General features: G+C 43.8%; 1 protein-coding gene across 1 annotated transcript; it reads left to right on the top strand.

Annotated features, from left to right (window-relative positions):
• Positions 1 to 14,730: 14,730 nt before the first annotated feature.
• LOC147979594 (uncharacterized) lies at positions 14,731 to 15,277 on the top strand. Its single transcript, XM_087515276.1, has 2 exons — positions 14,731 to 14,797; positions 14,877 to 15,277. Exons 1-2 carry the CDS (start codon positions 14,731 to 14,733, stop codon positions 15,275 to 15,277), a joined length of 468 nt encoding a protein of 155 aa, XP_087371402.1.
• Positions 15,278 to 20,120: the final 4,843 nt, after the last annotated feature.

The following is a 20,120-nucleotide window of genomic DNA, read 5'->3' as shown; positions in this document are numbered from 1 at the left end:
AGAGTGCATCTATGTCTTCAAAATATAATCACCGCCCTGCTCAAAAAGATATAAGTGAAGCACTAGAGCAACTGCCTAGCTCAAAAGATATAAGTGAAGCACATAGAGTATTCTAACAAATCATGAAAAAATGCGTGTCCCTCTCAAAAGGGTGTGTCCCAGCAAAGATGACTGTGAAAAACTAAAAAGCAAACAAAGCAAAGACTCATATAATACACAACACTCCAAGCAAAACTCATATCATTTGACGAATAAAAATATAGCTCCAACTAAAATTATCGATAGTTCCTAGAAGAGAGAGGGGATGCCTTTCCGGGCATCCCCAAGCTTAGTTGCTTGGGAGTCCTTGAATATTACCTTGGGGTGCCTCGGGCATCCCCAAGCTTAGGCTCTTGCTACTCCTTATTTCTTCATCCGTCGTGATCTCACCCAAAACTTGATAACCTCAGTCACACAAAACTCAACAAAACCTCATGAGATCTATTAGTACAACAAAGCGAATCACTACCTTAGGTACTATTGCAAACCCATTCATATTTAGCTCTTTGCATTATACCTAATGTATTCTAACTTCTCGATGGCTTATACCCTCGATACAAGCCATAGTTCTGTCAAAACAATGTACCAAAAATAGAATATGTCAAAAAAAAAGAACATACTGTAGCAATCTAAACATTAACCATACTTCTGTAACTCCAAAATTTCTATATGATAGCGTGGGAAATTTTTATATCAATCATGTGTAAAAAATCTGAAATTTATCACGCTCCAGCAAATCTCAACAATTCTGCTACTTGACGCAAAAGTTTCTGTTTTTGCACATAATCAAAGCAACTACCATCCAAATCATCCCAAGGCTTTACTTGGTACAGACACTAATTAAAACACAAACAACACAATCATAAAAGTAGCATAATTGTGTACACTCGGGAAAATAGAAAAATAAAACAAGAAAAAATAAGATAACTATTGGGTTGCCTCCCAACTAGCGCTATTGTTTTACGCCCCTAGCTAGGCATAATTCATAGGTTCAAGTGTTGTCATCTTTAGGATTAATTCCATAGGTAGCCCTCGTAATAGATTCATATGGTGACCTAATTTTCTTTGTAGGGAAGTGTCCCATACCCTTTTTCAACGGGAACTGAAATTTTGGATTCCCTTCTTTCATATCAATAATGATGCCTGTAGTTCTTAAGAATAGCCTACCAAGTATTATGGGATAAGAAAAATTGCAATCAATATCAAGCACAATGAAATCAACGGGTACATAATTACTATTTGCAAGAATAAGAACACCATTTATTCTACCCAAAGGTTTCTTCATATATGTCGATGATGTCTCCCTGGCAACGGCGCCAGAAATTGGCAAGTTGACGGGAGACAGTCTTAACATGAATCCTCGACGGCAACGGTGCCAGAAATTCTTCCTAGTACTTGTGAGTTGCGTTGGGATTTCCTCGAAGAGGAGAGGACGATCCTGTACAGTAGAGATAAGTATTTCCTTCAGTTAAGAACCAAGGTTGTCAATCCAGTAGGAGAACCACGCAACACCTCATTAGTAGTACCTACACACAAGATAACGAATCCTTGCACCCAACGCGAACAAGGGGTTGTCAATCCCTTGACGGTTACTTGCAAGATTAAATTATATGGTGATAGATAGATAGATAGATAGATAGATAGATAGATAGAACAAAAATACAAAATAAAATGAATACAGAAAAAGTGCAGAAATGTATTTTTGGTTTTAATATGAGATAAAAAGTAGACCCGGGGGCCATAGTTTTCACTAGAGGATTCTCTCTTAAAAAAGCATACGGTGGGTAAACAAATTACTACTGTTGGGCAATTGATAGAAAAGCAAATAATTATGATGATATCCAAGTCAATGATCATGTATATAGGTATCACGTCCAAGACAAGTAGCCTGAAACGATTCTACATCTACTACTATTACTCAACACATCAACCGCTATCCTTCTGAAACTGGATTTTGCCAAAGGGTTTGACACGATTGAACATGATGCAATGATTACAATTATGGAAAACATGGGTTTTAATGATAAGTGGCTTGACTGGATTAAATGTATCTTCTCCTCGGGCAAATCCGCGGTGCTCTTAAATGGTGTTCCGGGTAGGCAATTCATCTGCAAATGTGGGGTTCGCCAAGGTGATCCATTTCCCCCCTTATCTTTGTACTCACGGCTGACCTCCTTCAAGCTACCATCAATGATGCTTTTAGGCAAGGAAGAATCCATCTACCGTTCCGAAGACAGAACCAACATGATTACCCGGTGATTTAGTATGCCGATGATACGATCATTACTCTACCCGCCTGTCCCCACCAAGCCCGAACAATCAAGGACATTTTTCTGACTATGCAGTCTCCATTGGGCTAAAGATAAACTTCCACAAGTCCACACTCATCCCACTCAATTGTGATGCCAGTTGCTACAATGAGATCTCAACTATATTTGGCTGTAATGTTGGAGCCATGCCCTTTACTTACTTAGGACTGCCCCTCGGGACAACCAAGCCTACGGTTCAAGACCTCATGCCTCTTGTTTGTACAATGGAAAGAAGAATGACAAGCACACTAGCCTTGATGTCTTATGGGGCCAAACTTTCTCTCCTCAATACAATGATCACGTCCCTCACCATCTTTGCTCTCTGCACTCCCAAAATGCCGCCAAAGATACTAGAACTCCTGGACAAAATAAGAAGGAAATTCCTTTGGACAAAAATGACAGAGCAAGGGGACAAATGTAACTCACTGGCGGCCTGGAGCATGGTTTGTCAACCAAAACAAAGTGGTGGACTTGGAATAATGAATCTTCGTATCCAAAGTGAGGCCTTGCTCCTAAAATATCTACATAAATTTTACACCAGACATGATCTGCCATGGGTGGAGCTCATCTGGTCATCTTACTACACTAGCAAGATCCCTCACTCCACGGAGCCATGCGGATCATTCTAGTGGAGGGATGTGTTGAAACTCACCCCAATATACAGAGGTATATCCAAAGCAAATGAACACACTGGTGCCATGGTGCTTATGTGGAAAGATATTTGGTTGGACAACACACTGGATGAAATATACCCGAGAGCCTTCTCCTATGCAATAAATGAGGATATACCAGTCCAAGCTTTCCTAGGATCAACATCACTGCATGGAACTTTTCATCTTCCCCTCTCAATCCAAGCACTTGAAGAAGTTAGAGAGCTGCAACAAAAAGTGATCCATGTAGGCAACACTGCGGACCCAAACCTCCATGACACATGGTCATACTGCTGGAGATCCAAGGAATACAAGGCCAATATATACTACAAATTCTATTTTAGAGATGCGTAGGCCCACCAATCATATCAATGGCTTTGGAAATCGAAGGTGACATTGAAAATCAAAGTGTTTTGGTGGCTCCTGCTCTCTGACAGCCTAAACACACGCAACATGCTCAAGAGGAGACACTACAACATTGGGGATGATTTCAACTGCCTCCTATGTGATCAACAAATAGAAGAGGATGTCGAACATATGATCTTCCAATGCTCCTTCAGTAAGCACTGCTGGTCCAACCTAGGGATCACATGAGAAGACACAGGATCCAGACTTCAATGGATAAGACGCGCATCCACTAATTGGAGCAAGCCCATGTTCATGGAAATATTTTTACAAGCTGCATGGAGTATCTGGAAAGAGAGAAATAACAAGCACTTCAGAAGCATCGCCCCCACTTACCACTCTTGGCTTGTACAATTTAAACATGACTTTAGCCTCCTCCAACATAGAACTAGGACTAATAAGAGAGACTTTATTCTCTCTTTTGTACAAAACTTACCACCTCATTAGACTCTCCAGCATAAAGTAGCTGTCACTCCCTCCCAAAGTGGAGGATGAGTATCTTGTAATTATGATGTGTACATTGTACTATATTTTTGAGTAATACAAACACAGTGGGAGCCTCTCCCACTGTATGATCTCTAAAAAAAACTACAATGGCGCTCCCACCCACCCCTAAACCCTAGCACACTGGTGATCTCCACACACTCCTAGTAACTTTGTGATTTGTTCCGATCATCTTCTTAGGCATCCTTTCACCACCACTCACATACCCATTGTGATGGGGTCATCATCTGGATCTACTCTTGGCTCGGATTTCTCCAAGGTAGAGTTTTTGCTGATGAGATCTATAATGCTTTCTGCCTTACCGTCCATCCTATGGAGAATATGGGATCATTCACTCTAGTGGTCTCATTCAGCAGGCATGATTTTAGGCTAACGGAGGATTCTATTGTGGCAGCACTTGAATCTGCGTTGGGAGGTTCCGCCATTAATCTCATGGTCTCCGCCATTGGTGATAAGGTATTCAGCTTTAATGTTTCATGCAAGGATGTGGGTTTTTAAATTATGGATCTTCGGTCTTTCTCTTGTCCTCAATTCAAATGTTACTTTCATTTGTGGGGTAATGGGGGACCTACTTGGATTTGGGAGTTCAAAATTTGGAAGAAAGAATGTGATGCAGAGTGGATTTTGGTTAGCCCTTCCAAGCGTAGAGCAGCTTTGGGACTCTTAGCAATGCATAATCCCCTGGCAAAATTTTCTATTAAGTCTGGCTCTTCTATTCATAAGAAGTTATCTTTTGCTACATTTCCAAATTATAATGTTTGCAAAGGTTATCGATGTCATGCTACGGCCGATTGCATTGCTACCATAGAGATTGTTGGATATGATATTCCAGAAAATGAGTGTGTCATCATTCATCCACCTCCACCCACTGATCTTCAATGGACCATGGCCTCTCCTCCGATCGTCTTCGATACGTTGAGCTCGTCTATGATCCAACAACGCCTTGATTCTGTTACCAATCTTCGGATCATGTACCATCTCCTTCGGGTGGGATTTCAGGATCTTCAAATGCAACCCCTATGGGCCTCGGCCCAATCGTATCTGGGCCATCTATTTTGATGGTCCCGAGCACACGAGAGGCCACATCTTCTTTTGATAAAATGGTGGATGAAATTGTTATGTGCCAATTATGCTTCAAAAAGGATCATTTTTCTTCTTCTTGCACATTAAGTTTAAAGTGCTTGGGTCTCGTGCTGGTCATAGGAGGACAGACTGTACCCATTTTGCTAAAATATTGGGCTTGTTTTAGAAACCAAAACCCACTAACGATGCAACTTCCAAGGTTTGAGCAGCAGGGAGCGAGAATATCTCTCTGACGGGTCTTTTACCAAACTTGGACTCCTCGATTTTGAAAACACCACCCACCTCGCCCAGTTCCATCAACCTTGGCCCCAAGACACCTCCCAACACCCCACCGGTGACTCCGCCACCACCTTCCGATCCTTCCTCGCCGGGCATGGCAAACTTTCCCCTGGACCCAATGCAATATGTCCCTGCTAGACATCACATCATTAATGGAGGGGATGCACGGTGGTCGCGAACATTTCTGATGCCGCACGTACCCATAGTGCACCACCATGAAGAGTACATGCTTGCTGAAGTGATGCATGTGCCGCCTTTGAATAAGATGGGAGCGGCTAGAGAAGAAGTGGTTGATTTCTGTGCAGCCTTGGACTAATGATGTTGGGTTATTTCGAGTCAGAGATCCAGCAGTTCGTTTCTCATTGCTCTAGCTCCCTCCCCAAGCTCTTGGGAATGATCGTTTCGTTGGTTTTATTGAACATGATGAGGGCGAGGGTTTTCTTGGGGCTCAGGGTTTTCGCCAAGGCTTACTAATGTTCTTGGGCATCCCTTTGGACCTGCATAATACTGAAAACATAAGGGCTGCAGTTAACACTTTTGGCAAATTTCATCATTGGAATAGTGAAGATCCGTATTTGGTCAGATCACTTGTCTTTGCATCTTTTCCTGAGGATGTTCTGGTTCCCAGAGATGTTTTTTTCCAGAGTATGCTACTTGGGGTAGGGCCCGAGTCTCCTGGACTGCACCTATTTACATATTAGGGGCCAATTTCGTCGAGCAGATGCCCCATGATGAAGATTGGATGCCTATCAGCGGAAATCCTCACCCTTTGCCCAATGTGCCTTTTCCAAAGCTCCCTCGGTTCATACTGCCTCCATATCCCGCCCTAGGCTGGAATGACATCCCTTCGCCGCCACCTCCACCTGCTGATCAGCCGGACATCGGTGAGAACAATTGGGGCAATGCGGTTTGGGAAGCTGCTCATGATCACCATGAAGAGCAGGTGCTTGAACAGGAATCTATGGTCATTGATCAGCCTAAGAAGTCTGATTTCGTGGAGCAGCAGAATCATCAGTTTGGTTAGGAGGTGTACTCGTGGTTCTCAATAGAGGGATGGTTTCAAATCATCTTTCCATGAGCTACCTATGCAATCAAAGAGGAAGAAACTGAAGGCAAAACCTTTTTATGTTGTAATGTCTGAGGACTTGTATGAGGATGTACCTGTAATTGACTTGCCTCCTCCAACACCTATTAAGAAGCTTCAGCAGATTGGGCAGGAACTAGGAATTGATGAGAGTCTACTATATGTGGAAAAGCTTATCGCTAATCACCTTGCTACTGCCAACACCACTTCTGATGATTAGTGTCAGCTGGCTTATTGGGTGTGGCAAGCTTTATCTTTTGCTTTATTTAAGACAGCGTTATTCAATATGTCTTTCATTTTACCCTGTAATAATCTAGATGTAACCCATGTGAACAACTTTGGTCTTTATGTTTTATGGGACACTATGTGTCATCATATTATGTTCTTTACTCATAATTCTTATAATGAGTAGTGTCTATAAGAACTGGAATGTGTTATGTTGGTATGTGAGGGGCTGGAAATCTGATGCGAGGCGGAGAGCAGTCAGGCAGAAACTGCATGAGAGTCGGTGTGCTATAGCATGTTTTCAAGAGACAAAATGCTCCTCTTTTGATTTCAGATCTATCAAGTCTTTTTGCCCCAAATGATTTGATAGTTTTTCTTATTCTCCTTTTGTGGGTGCTTCTGGAGGCATTTTAATTGTATGGAATTCATCTATTTTTTGGTGCAGCCTATTTGAAGTTCATCATCATGTTGTGATGGTGCAGTTCATATCCAAGCAAAATAATGAGCAAGGGACCTTAGTTTCTATTTATGGGCCCTATCAAGGTGAAGCAGAGACATTTTTGTCAGTTGGTTATGTAATTTACAAATCCCTATGGGTGAGAACTGGCTTGTTGTTGGGGACTTTAATTTCATCAGATCAACTGGTATAGAAACCTGCCTGGTGGGGATTTGAATGATATCTTTATTTTCAATGAAGTTATTGCACACCTTGGTCTGCTTGAATTGCCTCAGAAAGGGGAGGGAATATACTTGGTCCAACATGCAAGATAATCCTCTTTTGAAGCAACTTGATTGATTTTTTACATTTGCTCATTGGATATCATACTATCCCATAACTGAAGTCCTTCCTTTAGCAAGGACTACCTCTGATCATGTACCCTGTGTGTTGACTATTAAAACATCCATCCCCAATTCAAACCTTTTCAGATTTGAAAATTACTAGGTGGAGCTTGATGGTTTTATGGATTGTGTTAAACAGTCATGGCAACAACCATCTAGAAAGTCCCACAATACTGCTATAGTTGCACACAAGTTTACGGCTTTGAGAGTGGCTTTAAAGATGGAAAATGTTTCAAAGCTAAAGGCCTTGATCACTAAATGTGGCAACCCGGCTCAGAGCAACCGGTTTACCTTGTATTGCCAGCCCAGAGACCATGTCTTCTGGCAACACACAACATCTTGGTACATAATACAACTGCTTTATTGATACTAGCGGATCATGGTTCATATTACAACGAGTTGCGAGGCCAAGCGGCACACACGATGCGGGTGAACAATATGTACATTGTTTAGTGAACATAAAGGGGCTTCGATCATGACAACTACGCTGCAGCGGAACGATGACGAAGTGGGACACCATAGCACAGGGACACCGATGTGGACACGGTCTAGACTTGGATAGCACTCCTTTCCAATGAGACTTTCATGAAAGCTGGCATGACATGCCAGGTCAGTACATTGAATGTACTTGCAAGCTCACAACAATATCATGATAATTAACCAATTGAATCATTAATGCAGAATCATATTAGGAATGCAGTGATCATGATCTCGTGACTTAAGTCCCTCGGACTTGCTTACCAAACGGTGATCGCTCTGGGATCACAAAGAGACCAGCATCTTGGTCTTTAATCTGGTTACCTCGTAACCAAACGGTGATCTTACTTGGATCACAAACTGACCAACAACTTGGCCTCCAGCATCAAGATGATTTCTCAACCATCCTCTCTCCAACAGTGCAAAGTTATTATCTTAGTGTGCAAAATTATTTAAACATTGATCCATGGTGTGACCTACTTTTAAGCTTGTCCGTAACCGTGGACTCACCTATCGATAGATTTAATACACTCTGCAGAGGTAGCGCACTGCACCCACACCATGGAACCCATGGCCTCGCACTCCCATTCGGGTGGACCAACGGCATTTCGACAGAACCCCTCCATTGCCATGACACTCTCCAGTCCACTCCGACTCACTCCCCACCGGGCTAAGTCATGGGTGGCCCCGTGCCTACCAAAGACACCAGCGGCCACTGTCGTGGCAAAACATAAATGGTCCCATATGGGGACAAGGTACCATAACAACAACGGGCACACAAGGTTATGTCTGCTTACCGAGCCAGGGTAACGCACGCCCATAACCTTCCCTCATTGGAGGCTCCGACCAGAGGCATGACAACAGACCGAATAAAGGCCTTCCCACAAAGGCAAATGTGGTTGCACTGGGGGAAATCTCGATTCAGTGGCACCATGACCCGATCACTGATATATTCAAGTTGAATTATTATCAGGTTCAACCTAAAGTGAAAGTAACCGGTGTCATGATATGCCATGAAAATGCAACACTAATATATATGCACCACATATCATCGGAAATAACTGGGTCAACTTCATCAAATACTAAGCATAGATCTCAATAACTCACAACACCTCTCTGGTTATGTTTATTTAGCAAATTAACCATGACAATATCTTAGCATAATTCTTTTCTCACTCAAGAAAATATTAAGCCAACTAATTCTTTTTTCATAAACATATTACTTCTTCATAATCAAATATTACTTCTAATGACTTAAACTAACTAAGTTAGTTTTAAACTTCTGTAAACTAAACATATCAACTTAAACAAGCATGCATCAGCATACATATATTTATTTAAGTGATTTAAATGCATGGATTAAATCATTTGTTCAAGTTAAAAATCACAAATATTGGAATGACCCCATGAAAATGATGCTGTGGCTTGCCTTAGTGCAGATGATGGTCACACTCCTCCTGGTGATCCTCAAGACAAGCTTCACCTTCTGAAAACAATTATAAACATAAAAAGAAAACATCAAGAACCACTCTGAAATTCACCAGAAAATCTAGACAGCAGAGAAAAATCTCATTTTTGTGAGCTTCTAGATCTTTTCATTAAGAACACAATGCAAAAAGAATCAATTCATTTGGACTTATGGTTAAAAAGTTGTGGCTATTTGAAGCTCTCTGGAATAATTTGAATTTGATTTAAATAAAACAGAAATGGGGGGTGACGTCGAAGGCGTAAATCCCGCTGGGTGCCTCCACTCGTACCGCTTCGAGCGCGGCCAGAGTGGCTGATAGCGGGCCCCGCTAGTTAGGTGAGAGGGAGGGGGAGAGTGAAACAGAGCAAGGCGGAGCTGCGCCGGAGCACACGCCGATGAGGAGGGCATCTTGGACCAAGCTAGAGGGATAGATCGAAGGAGAAGATGGAGGCGCACCTTCTCGTACTCGAAGATTAGCTAGGGGTGGTCGAACGGCGTCAGAACGGGCCTCTACAGCGGCGAAAGAGAGCGGACATCGCCGGAGATGGGGACGATGGTGACCAGAGGCTGCACCAGTGGCTCCAACTGGGTCGGAAGGCACCACTGAAGCACGGCGGAGGCTCTAGAAGAGTGGCCCGAACTTGGGAGGGGCTGGAGCTGTGGAGAGGATCCGAGGGGTTCGCCGGCGAGCTCGAGCTCGGGGACGGCGGCCCGAGGCCTTCCCGGTCGAGCTACGGCTTCCTACTGGCTTGTGGAGTGTGTGAGAGGAGCTGGTGATGCTCGAGAGAGTGGGGGGGCTGTATTTATAGACGAGCGAGGTGAGGGGTTCGGGCTCCGCCGGAGGACACCTGGACACAGCGCCTGACGACGAACGGGGTCAGTGAGCAAGGGGAAGGCGACGCAGCTCACGTGGGCACTGTGAACGGGTGGAGACGAGCACAGGAACGCGGGGCATGGCGACGAACACAGTGCGTGGCGCACAATTGGGTTGGTCGGACAGTGCTCATGCTCGCTGCGACGGGCTCTGGCATCGGCGAGCGCCAGGAGGGAGTTAAGGGAGTAGAGACAGGGATGGTGGCAAGGTTTGGCGAGGTGCGGCAGGCAGGGAAGCGAGCACGTGCCGAACAGAGCGCTCGGCGGCACTGAAAGCGCGACGACTAGCGGGTTGGCACCATACACACGCCTGGTCACCGCGTGCACTTCGGCATAGAGCCACGGCTGGCCCCAATTTCATGTCTGGCGTGTAGTCCTTAGTATTTTGGGTTGAGCCAAGGCTTTGAGTCGAGCTCAGGTGCAGTAAGTTGGAGTTCCACTACAAGGTAAGTTTCTGGACAGTAACTTTGAGAGTTAACTGTGGTCAATTTACTAAGAGTTGGGAGCTGAGCTTTGGAGGTTAGCAATCATCAAGGAAGGTAGTGATGCACAAGAAAATTCAGCAGCATTCGAGCAAGTAAAATGGTAGTTGCTGTAGAAACTACCATTTCTGTCCAGAACAGAAAATATTTTCTGTAGCAAAAATATTCCAAAAAGTGATGCAATATTTTTGCTGAGGAAGGTTCCCAAGGGTTTAAAGAATATTTGGGAATTTTCTCAGAGTTTTGTGGGCAAGAAAAATTGGGGTTGCTTTGGAGCACAAGTGGCTGGTTAGGGTTTTAGAGGGGAAAATGAATATTTTTCATTTAAGAAAATATTCATAATATTAATTTGAGGTTGATCAGAGAATAAATGATGGCTAGAGATAGAGAGAGAAATGAGTCACTTGGGTGAAAGTCAAGGTGGTGCCCAAGTGTTTGAGTCCAACTAAAGAGATTCAAAAACCCCAAATTCAAATCAAAACCAAAAAAATCAGAAAAGGAAGAGGGGGCAAAAACCAGGCTGTCACACAAAATGTAATTAGGTGGTCTTGTACCTAGATGGTTTGGAGGAGCACAGGCCATTGTATAGACCTGAATTTAACTTCAGGAAGGATGTTAAGTTGCATGTGGAAAAACTGTTGCGCCTTCAATTTTTATACTTGAAAAAGAGATGTACATTCAGATACATAAAAGTGGTGGGGAGAATACACAAAAAATTCATGCCATGGCCACTAAGAGGCATTGGAGGAACTCTATTGCTAGCCTGAAGACGGTGGATGGTTCTATGTTTTCAGAACATTCACAGATGGAGGGTATCATATGGAACTGCTTCAAGAATAGAAGGGGGGTTTCTACTGGAACTATAATGGATTTTGACCTAAGTGCTTTGCTAACACCTATTGATGGTTTAGATTTTCTAACAAAACCTTTCAGTAAAGAAGAAATGGATGACACTGTTAAACACATGCCAATTAATAAAGCTCTGGGCCAGATGGTTTTAATGGTTTGTTCTTCAAAAAATGCTGGCCCATTATTTGTCAGGCACTAATGGAATCAGGATCTTTGCCGTCAGCCAGCTCTTTGCCGTCTGCTAGCTGACGACAAAGAAGGTCTTTGCCACGAGCTTAAATATAGCTGGCGGCAAAGAAGTTGTTTGCCGTCAGCCTGCTCTTTGCCGTCTACTAGCTGACGACATAGAATCTTTGCCATCTGCTAGCGGGCAGCAAAGATGGTGGGTGGCGGACAGTAAGGATGACCTAACAGCCAGTTTCTTTGCCGTTTGCTAGAGGACGGCAAAGATTCTTTGTCGTCAGCCAGCAGACAGCAAAGAAACTGGCTGTTTCACCAAAGCCCCACCCTACTAAGTGTCGACGCCCCACCTCTCTCTCTCTCTCTCCAAGCCCTCATCTCACCCGCACCGCCGCCCCCGCCGTCGCCCCCACCCAAGCCCTCACCTCCTCCTTGCCTCACCCGTTGCCTCCTCGCCCCTCCTTCGCCCAGGCACGTCACCGCCTGAGGCCTCTGCCTTGCCTCGCCGACACCATCGCCGAACGCGGCCACCTCATCGCGATGTCGTCGTCCCGTCGTCGACCACCGCCGCCCCGAGCTCCGGCCCCTCCGACGCCGCACCAGACCCCGACACCATCACTGTCAACCCTCCGGCCCGGCCCCTCCCCCGAGAAGGATACCCAACCCCCGTTGCCTCCGACCCCGACTCCGGCCATCCCCAACACTGAGGTGTGCCACCGCTCCCTCTTTGCTTCCTCTTCTCTCTCTCTCTCTGTTTAGGTTTAGGTTTACTTTCTGCTTGTTTAGGTTTAGCCGATAGGAGGAAGAAGAAGAAGATGAAAACTTCAAAGTTAGTTTAAGTTTACTTTCTGTTTCATGTAGCCTTAGCTGCACATATAGATACTCAATTATGATCAATAACTGAAGAAAACATTAGTTGGGTCCCTTTGCAGTTTCCTTGTTAAATCTCAAACTGCAGCCAACTAGTAATGTGTGCTCGATAATATTAAAGAGGAATTAATACAGGTCGTTTGCCGCTGGCAGGAGCTCATAATCTCATCAATCAAATCATTTAGCTTGTGTTTCCAGGATGGATAGATTACTTGAAAGGGAATTTATCGCAGCAGTGCGCGTTAGAGCTTAGCTAAAGTTTGTTGTAGTAGACGCAATTGTTATAACACCCTGATGCTGAGACCACGCTGTGATAAATTCTCAACTATTATGTGCTCTAATAAACCCAGATGTTATAACAAAGGGTACAAAAGTACATATAAATTATGTTACCACTTATTACCACAAGATTTGGTTGCATTGTTTTCATCTACGTGGCATATCTATCAGTTACTAAATCATAATCTTGACATAATGATACATCTGATTATCTGAGCAACACTATTCTTCGTAGGAGTTGTTTTCTATTTGCTGCACAACACTGCAATACCAACAATAAGTATAGACATGCCAACCCAAATAGCCCTTTGTTTGATGCGCTTACATGCTTCTTCTCATTTCGAAGTGCCTCATTCGACTTCTAAAGGTGACCATTTAGCATACAGTTTTCAGCTACAACACTATCCAGTTCCCGTTTGCACTCCCTAGCTTTTTCCTCAGCATTATTCTCCTCCTTTATCATCCTTGATAGAGTTTCACAGATCACATTATATAAAGACATTAGGTCTAGGGTTTGTTTTTGGTACTTTAGTTTAGGTACCAGAGTGCTGGACGATATTGTTTTTACCTGAGCCTCCAATATAGGTTGGGCCTTCCAAGGCATTTTCTCTACAATATCTTGTTTTTCGGCGTTGCGTGGGTGGTCTTGCTTCCATACCCATGGCTTCTTAGGATTATACGACAGCTAAAGGCCTTGGCACGCAGCTCTCGCTTCCTCCTTCCACTGCACATGCAGTTAGTCATATTTTAAGTATAATTAAACCATAAACTATACGGTTACAATTTAATTGGCCACTGGTGGCATTAGATAGCCTGTAAGTTTGGAAATGGAGCTGTTATATAACACTTGTCTTAATTAAATACAAGTTCGAGTTTTGAGGGGGCAAATTTTGTACTTGCCTAAGTTCAAATAAATTGTCATAAATTTGGAATATCATGCGAAGCCCCTCTTCAGCATTTGCTCCTATCGAATGTAGACACCAACCTTTATCAATCTTACCATAACCATGCAAAATGCAATCTTACCCAAGAGAAACTCGATGTCGGCTTGCTATTGGCATCAAGTTTTTTTCTGTCGATCACTTCAATTAAAATTTCTTGTAATTTAGTGCAATGGCAATAAATCTTGTGCTCAGCTCTAGTATGTCAACCTAGAGCCACCTAAAATATGCTATGTTTTTTAGATTACTATGCTCTATTTTTAAACATTTTCAATTTTCTTTCATGTCTAAAAAATCCCTAGTTTTGAAGGGTGCCAATTGCCATTTCCAACTAACCTAAGAAATTAATTAATTGTTGTTGATGTTGTTGAGCACAAGTGCATTGCTTTTTTCTCAATTTTCTTTCATGTCTAAAAACTTGGCTTTGTTCCAACTATTGCCAACGAACCTGCCAAATTAATTAATTGTAGTTGATTATCTTCTGCTGCTTATCAGAGATGGGGGGAGTCCGCCACCGCAGGCTACGCTCTGCCACATCGGTTGGAAGGTTTCGAGTTCTTCATGATCATACTTGAGAATTCCTCCGAGAGGCAGTTATATAAAAGGAGAGATCTCCCCTTCACCCATCTCTTTATCATAAATCTGCTGTTTGCTACATCACTCCTTGACCCATGTTGCAGAGGCTGCCTGACACTTTTATGGAGATGATGGACGGCCATCGGCCAAAGAATGTGAAGCTGCGACAGGCCGGCAATGGGCTTCGCAGGCTTTGGGATGTGGAGGTGGTGATCAGGAACGACCACATGTACCTGTGTCGTGGCTGGGAGTAGTTCCTCCGTGCCTACGACCTGAGGCACGGGTACTTCCTTGTCTTCAGGTACGACGGCAACGCCATGCTCACCGTGAAGGTGTTCAACACGACTATGTGCCGCATGCGCTACCAGGACGATGACGATGCCGGTACGCCCTGCCTCTTCTTCCTCTCCATTTGGTTTTGTCGGACACTGATTGTTAAAAAAACTTTGTTGCATTTGGTTAGGCAATCGGAGCAGTGGCAGCGACTCTGGCTACGGTAAAAGCAGCAGTGGGTCTGGCTACAGCGAAAGCAGCTGCGAGGATGATCCGAAATGGAGTGGGGAAGAAGAGGAGCAGAGTGGGGATGAGGAGGTGCGGCCTATTCTGTCTGACGATGACCTCGCGATGGTGGTGGCTAATGATGGCAAAGCGATGGTGGTGGCTGACGACGGGCAAGCGATGGCGATGGCTGAGGATGACCTAGCGATGGTGTTGCCTGAAGATGGCCTCGCGATGGCGGTGGTTCCTGACAATTACCTCGCGATGGTGGTGGCACCGACGATCCCACAACCGGGCGACATGACCATGCCAATTGTGGTAGAAGAGTACATCCCATTTCCTCGCCGCTCTAAGCGCATCAGATGATGAAGGAGAAGGAGAAGAAGGAGGAGTGAACTATGTTAGGTATGTCAGATCTCCAAAATGATCTATACTTAGCTTTGTTTCCTCTGAAATGACCTAAGTTAGCTCTAATATCCTAAGTTATCTCTAATATGCTTAGTTACCTAGGTTTGCTCAATAAAGACTTATACTTAGCTTACTTCTATCAAAATGGCATAAGATGCATAATATGCTTAGTTAACTGAAAAATGGCATAATTAGTTAAGTTAGCTCCAAAATGACCCATTTTACGTACGTTAGATCCAATATGATCCATTTTACCTAGGTTAGGTCCAAAATGACCAAGTTTACCTAGGTTAACTCCGAAATGATCCATTTTAGCTAGGTTAACTCAAAAATGGCATAATTACTTATGTTAGCACAAAAATGACCAATACTTACCTTATTTTCCTCCAAATTGACATAATAATCTTAGTTAGCTAAAATGGCATAATTACCTATGTAAGCTCTAAAATGACACTAATAAGGAATAAGAAGAAAAACAAGGAAGGGGGGAAAAAGAAAGTATAGAAGAAGAAAGAGAAGAAAAAGAAAGAATAGAAGAAGAAGAATGAGAAGGAAAGGGGTAAAAACCTTCTTCTTCTTATTCTAGTCTTCTTCTTCTTCTAGTCTTATTCTTCTTCTTCTAGTCTTCTTCTCCAAAATGACCTAAGTTAGCTCTAATATGCTTAGTTACCTAGGTTAGCTCAATAATGACCTATACTTAGCTACTTTATATCAAAAATGGCATAATATGCTTAGTTCACTCCAGAATGGCATAATTAGCTAGGTTAGCTCCATTTTACCTAAGTTTGCTTACTTCTTCTCCTTCTTCTAGTCTTCCTCTTCTAACTTTCTTGTTTCCCATTTTGCAGATTTCATTTACTTCACGGAAGCTTGCATGGATGGAGTGCTTCTTTTCCCTTTCTGCTTTTCTTTCGTATCGATGAACAATGTGGAACTTGTTATATGCATGGATGGATAGGTGTTGGATGAACAATGTGAAACTATTGTAATATGTATGGATGGAACAATGTGTTGGTTATGTATGTATGATGAAACTTGTGTGTTCGATATCTCATATGTCTGCTGTGAAATTTGTGTGTTGAAACTGAATGAATTTAAGAAAAAAAACAGAAAAACAAGGGCTATACAGGCTCTTTGCCGTCAGCTGGCGGACGGCAAAGAGCTTGGCCATCAGCTAGCAGATGGCAAAGCTACCATGTGGCAGCTACCTGTGCAACCTGGAGGCACTAGCTAGCCTATTTGGTTACTTTGCCGTCTGCTGGCGGATGACAAAGACCGTTGCACCTTTGCCATCCGCCAGCGGACGGCATAGCATGACACGTGGCAGCACCTGGGGGCTGGCCTATTTGGTTACTTTCCCGTCCGCTAGTAGACGGCAAAGGTGCAATGGTCTTTGTCGTTAGCCAGCAGACAGCAAAGCACACTATTAACCCCCTAACGGACCTAACCTGCCACGTGTGTCATCCAGGCTCTTTGCCGTCTGCTGGAGGACGACAAAGACCATTTCATCTTTGTCGTCCGCCAGTAGACGACAAAGAGCCCTTCGCCATAGCCTATTCAGGAGGACCTGTTGCCATCTGCTGGCAGACGGCAAAGGCCTTTGCCGTCCGTCAGGCATGCCTTTGCCGTCAGCCATGGCAGATGGCAAAGTGCTTGACTCCTGTAGTGAGGATTTTTACGAGCTTGCTGAGGCTTTTCATAATGGTACTACAGCTCTATAAAACATTAATGGCTCATATATCACTCTCATACCAAAGAAGTTGGCCCTGAGGTGGTGGGTGACTATAGACCAATTTGTTTGACTGGGATGGGACTTAAGTTTTTATCCAAGATGGCTGCTAATAGGTTTCAAAGAATAATTAGGAAATGTATTCATAAAAATCACTACGGATTTATAAAATCAGAACAATCCAGCACTGTATTGGTTGGTCCCTTGAGTACTTGCATCAATGTAATCAGTCAAAAACACCAATTGGTATTCTTAAATTGGACTATGAGAAGGCTTTTGATTCCATTGAACATGAGGCTATTTTGCAGATTTTGAAATACAAAGGCTTTAATGAGAAATGGATTTCTTGGCTCAAGTAGTTGCTTTCTACTAGAACATCTTCAGTTCTTTTGAATGGAGTGCCAGGTACACAATTTCTTTGCAAAAATGGTGTGCGGCAGGAAGGTTGCCTCTCCCCTTGCTCTTTGTTATTGCCACTGACTTATTGCAATCAATAGTAAATGATATGTTCATAAAGGGCATTCTGAAACTGCCTATACCATGTCATGACCAAGATTATCCAATAGTGCAATATGCTGATGATACCATGATAATTCTGCCAACTAATAAGGCACAATTGCTTGCCCTAAAAGATATGCTTCGGGTTTTTTCCACTTCCACATGTTTAGTGGTTAACTATCACAAATCTTCCATGGTTCCTATTAATGTTGATGAGGATACAACCACTAGTTTGGCTGTTGCCTTTGGATGTCAAGTGGGAAAAATGCCCTTCACATACTTGGGAGTGCTTGTGGGTAGAACCAGGCCAAAAATGATTGACTTCATGTCATTGGTTGATTGCATGGAGGGAAGAATGACAGCAAGTTCCTCCTTTCTCAATCAGGGTGAAAGAATACAGTTCCTTAACTCTGCTCTATCCTCTATGTCCATTTTTTATCTTGGCAGTTTGTTAGTTCCCCTTGGAATTTTAAAGTAGCTGGAGAGAATCCAGAGACAATGCTTATGGAGAAAGCATAGAGATGAGACCTCTCCATCCCTAGCTGCATAGGACCTAATCTGTAGGCTTAAAAGCAAAGGGGGCTAGGCATTTTGAATTTGGGTGTTCAGAATTTTGCTTTGTTGCTTAAACATATGCACAAGTTTTTGAATAGGATGGATTTGCCATGGGTCTCTCTTATTTGAAATACATATTACTCCCCCAGTCCGGTAAAGAGTGTACGTTTGGCTTCAAAATTTGTCCACAAAAGAGTGTGCTTATATCTTCTCCATGCACTTTAAAGTAGAAAAAATAGATCTCTCTCATCATACGGTAATCAAGACCAATAACAGTCTACACATGGTCTTCTTAATTTCTATAGGCACTTAGCTCATTGGGGGTTGGTTAATTAAAGAGGAGAGAGATGGTGGCTTCCACTTTTCCAATGCATTTTTACTTCACTCCTTAATTTTTCCTAAAATCTCTAGATGTACACTCTTCACCGGATGGAGGGAGCATCATGGAAGGGTACCATAGGGTACAGCCAGTTGTGGCTCTTTTTGGTGGAAAAATATATTGTTGTGGAGCATCCTATGGTCATCCCCATGGACCTATCATCGTCTCATCAAGTGTCAAGAGGACAAATGACATGAGCACGAGCTAGATCCCTCGAGATCAAGGTGACATCTTTCCTTAGTGATATTCCATATGATCCACTCGAGACATGGTTACTACCTAAGTCCCAAATGTTGTGCATGATCAGGTACCAAGAAGGCCCCCTCGAAAACGCACGTGACGGACAAGTCCCCATGTACAAAGATGAAGAGGAACAACGGAAGGAACCGAAGAAGTCCCCAAGACCCGGACATCCGGCCACAAGCCCCGGACATCCGGCCCGTGGAGCATCATCCATAGCCGCCGCCCTCCAGCCAAGGCTACAGGGCCTGGACATCCAGCCCGACACCCGAAAATCTGGCTCCTCCGATCCAGAGAGCAACCAAATGTGCCAATTCATCCTAGACATTCGTTCCAGGAGCCGGACATCTGGCCCGTCCCGAGCCGCCGGACATCCAGCCTCCAACCCGGGAATCCAGACCACGCCTATCCACAAAGCACCAAGAACGGCCCCAATCGCCCGGACATCCGACGCCAGCCTGTACATCTAGCACTTCGTGAAGGCCCGGACATCCGACTCCCCTATCCGTGCATAGTAAAGGGTCGAGGCCTATGTACCCATTTGCCCACTTAGACTATATATACTCCTCCTCCTCCCTCTTTCTAGGGTTAGCAAAGCATTAGCGCATTTGAGAGATATAGCTTTGCTCATCCTCTTGATACCTTCTCCATTGGAGTTCACAATGTCTACAGAGAAGACCCCCCAAGTGGATTCAAGACCCCTCACGGAAAGACCCCTCAAGACCTCCTCACAGAGAAGAATTACCACCTCTTGTATCGTTCTTTGTTGCTTTTGGATCTTGTATCACTCTTTATGTTCATGGATCAAGCACATGTGTGATTGTTCTCGTTGATTTGAGTCCCTTGCTCTCGTGTTTTCCCCTCGCGTTTTTCATGTTCTTCATAGGACCGACTCCATTTCGTGAAAGATCTCCTAAGGGTTTCCACCCTATATCATCTTAGTATCATGAGCCTTGGTTGATCACGAATTTGGAGCCCCTACCCTTGTTTTCTAGCATTGTTTTGTTGATTTTATCCCAAAACCGAAAATCCCCACAAAAATAGCCCTCCCAAATTATTATTTTTATTTGTTGATGTGATGAAGTTTTCTTGGATTTGATCCGTGGATTTTTGTGTGTAGCAGGTAGATCTAGCTTTTCCCCATCTTTTCCCCAATTTCCATCCACGAAATCTCTTGAATTTTTCCCCAAAATTGCCATTTTCCTCGCGAGTTCATCAAGTTCATCTCGGATTTGGAGGCCCGGACATCCGGCCCGTGCCCCCGGACATCCGGCCCGACCGCCTGGACATCGGTCCTCCTGCAGCACCACTTCCATCTACCTATCTGTTTCCCGCCTAACTCTCGCGAATTTTGACCGGCCATACCACCATCACTTCTGCATACCACCACCGCTTTCCGT

This window comes from Triticum urartu, chromosome 3A (assembly GCF_056163025.1).
Source record: "Triticum urartu cultivar PI428250 chromosome 3A, HENAU_Tu73, whole genome shotgun sequence".
NCBI lineage: Eukaryota > Viridiplantae > Streptophyta > Magnoliopsida > Poales > Poaceae > Triticum > Triticum urartu.
Note: the sequence above shows the minus strand (reverse complement) of the source record. Positions and strands in the feature narration are given on the sequence as shown.

What these genes read in the sequence shown, in the direction of transcription:
- LOC147979594 (XM_087515276.1), top strand. Translation starts at nt 14,731, where the DNA reads ATGCTCACCGTGAAGGTGTTCAACACGACTATGTGCCGCATGCGCTAC. An exon ending in CCAGGACGATGACGATGCCG is followed by an intron (nt 14,798 to 14,876) that starts GTACGCCCTGCC and finishes GCATTTGGTTAG; the next exon opens with GCAATCGGAGCAGTGGCAGC.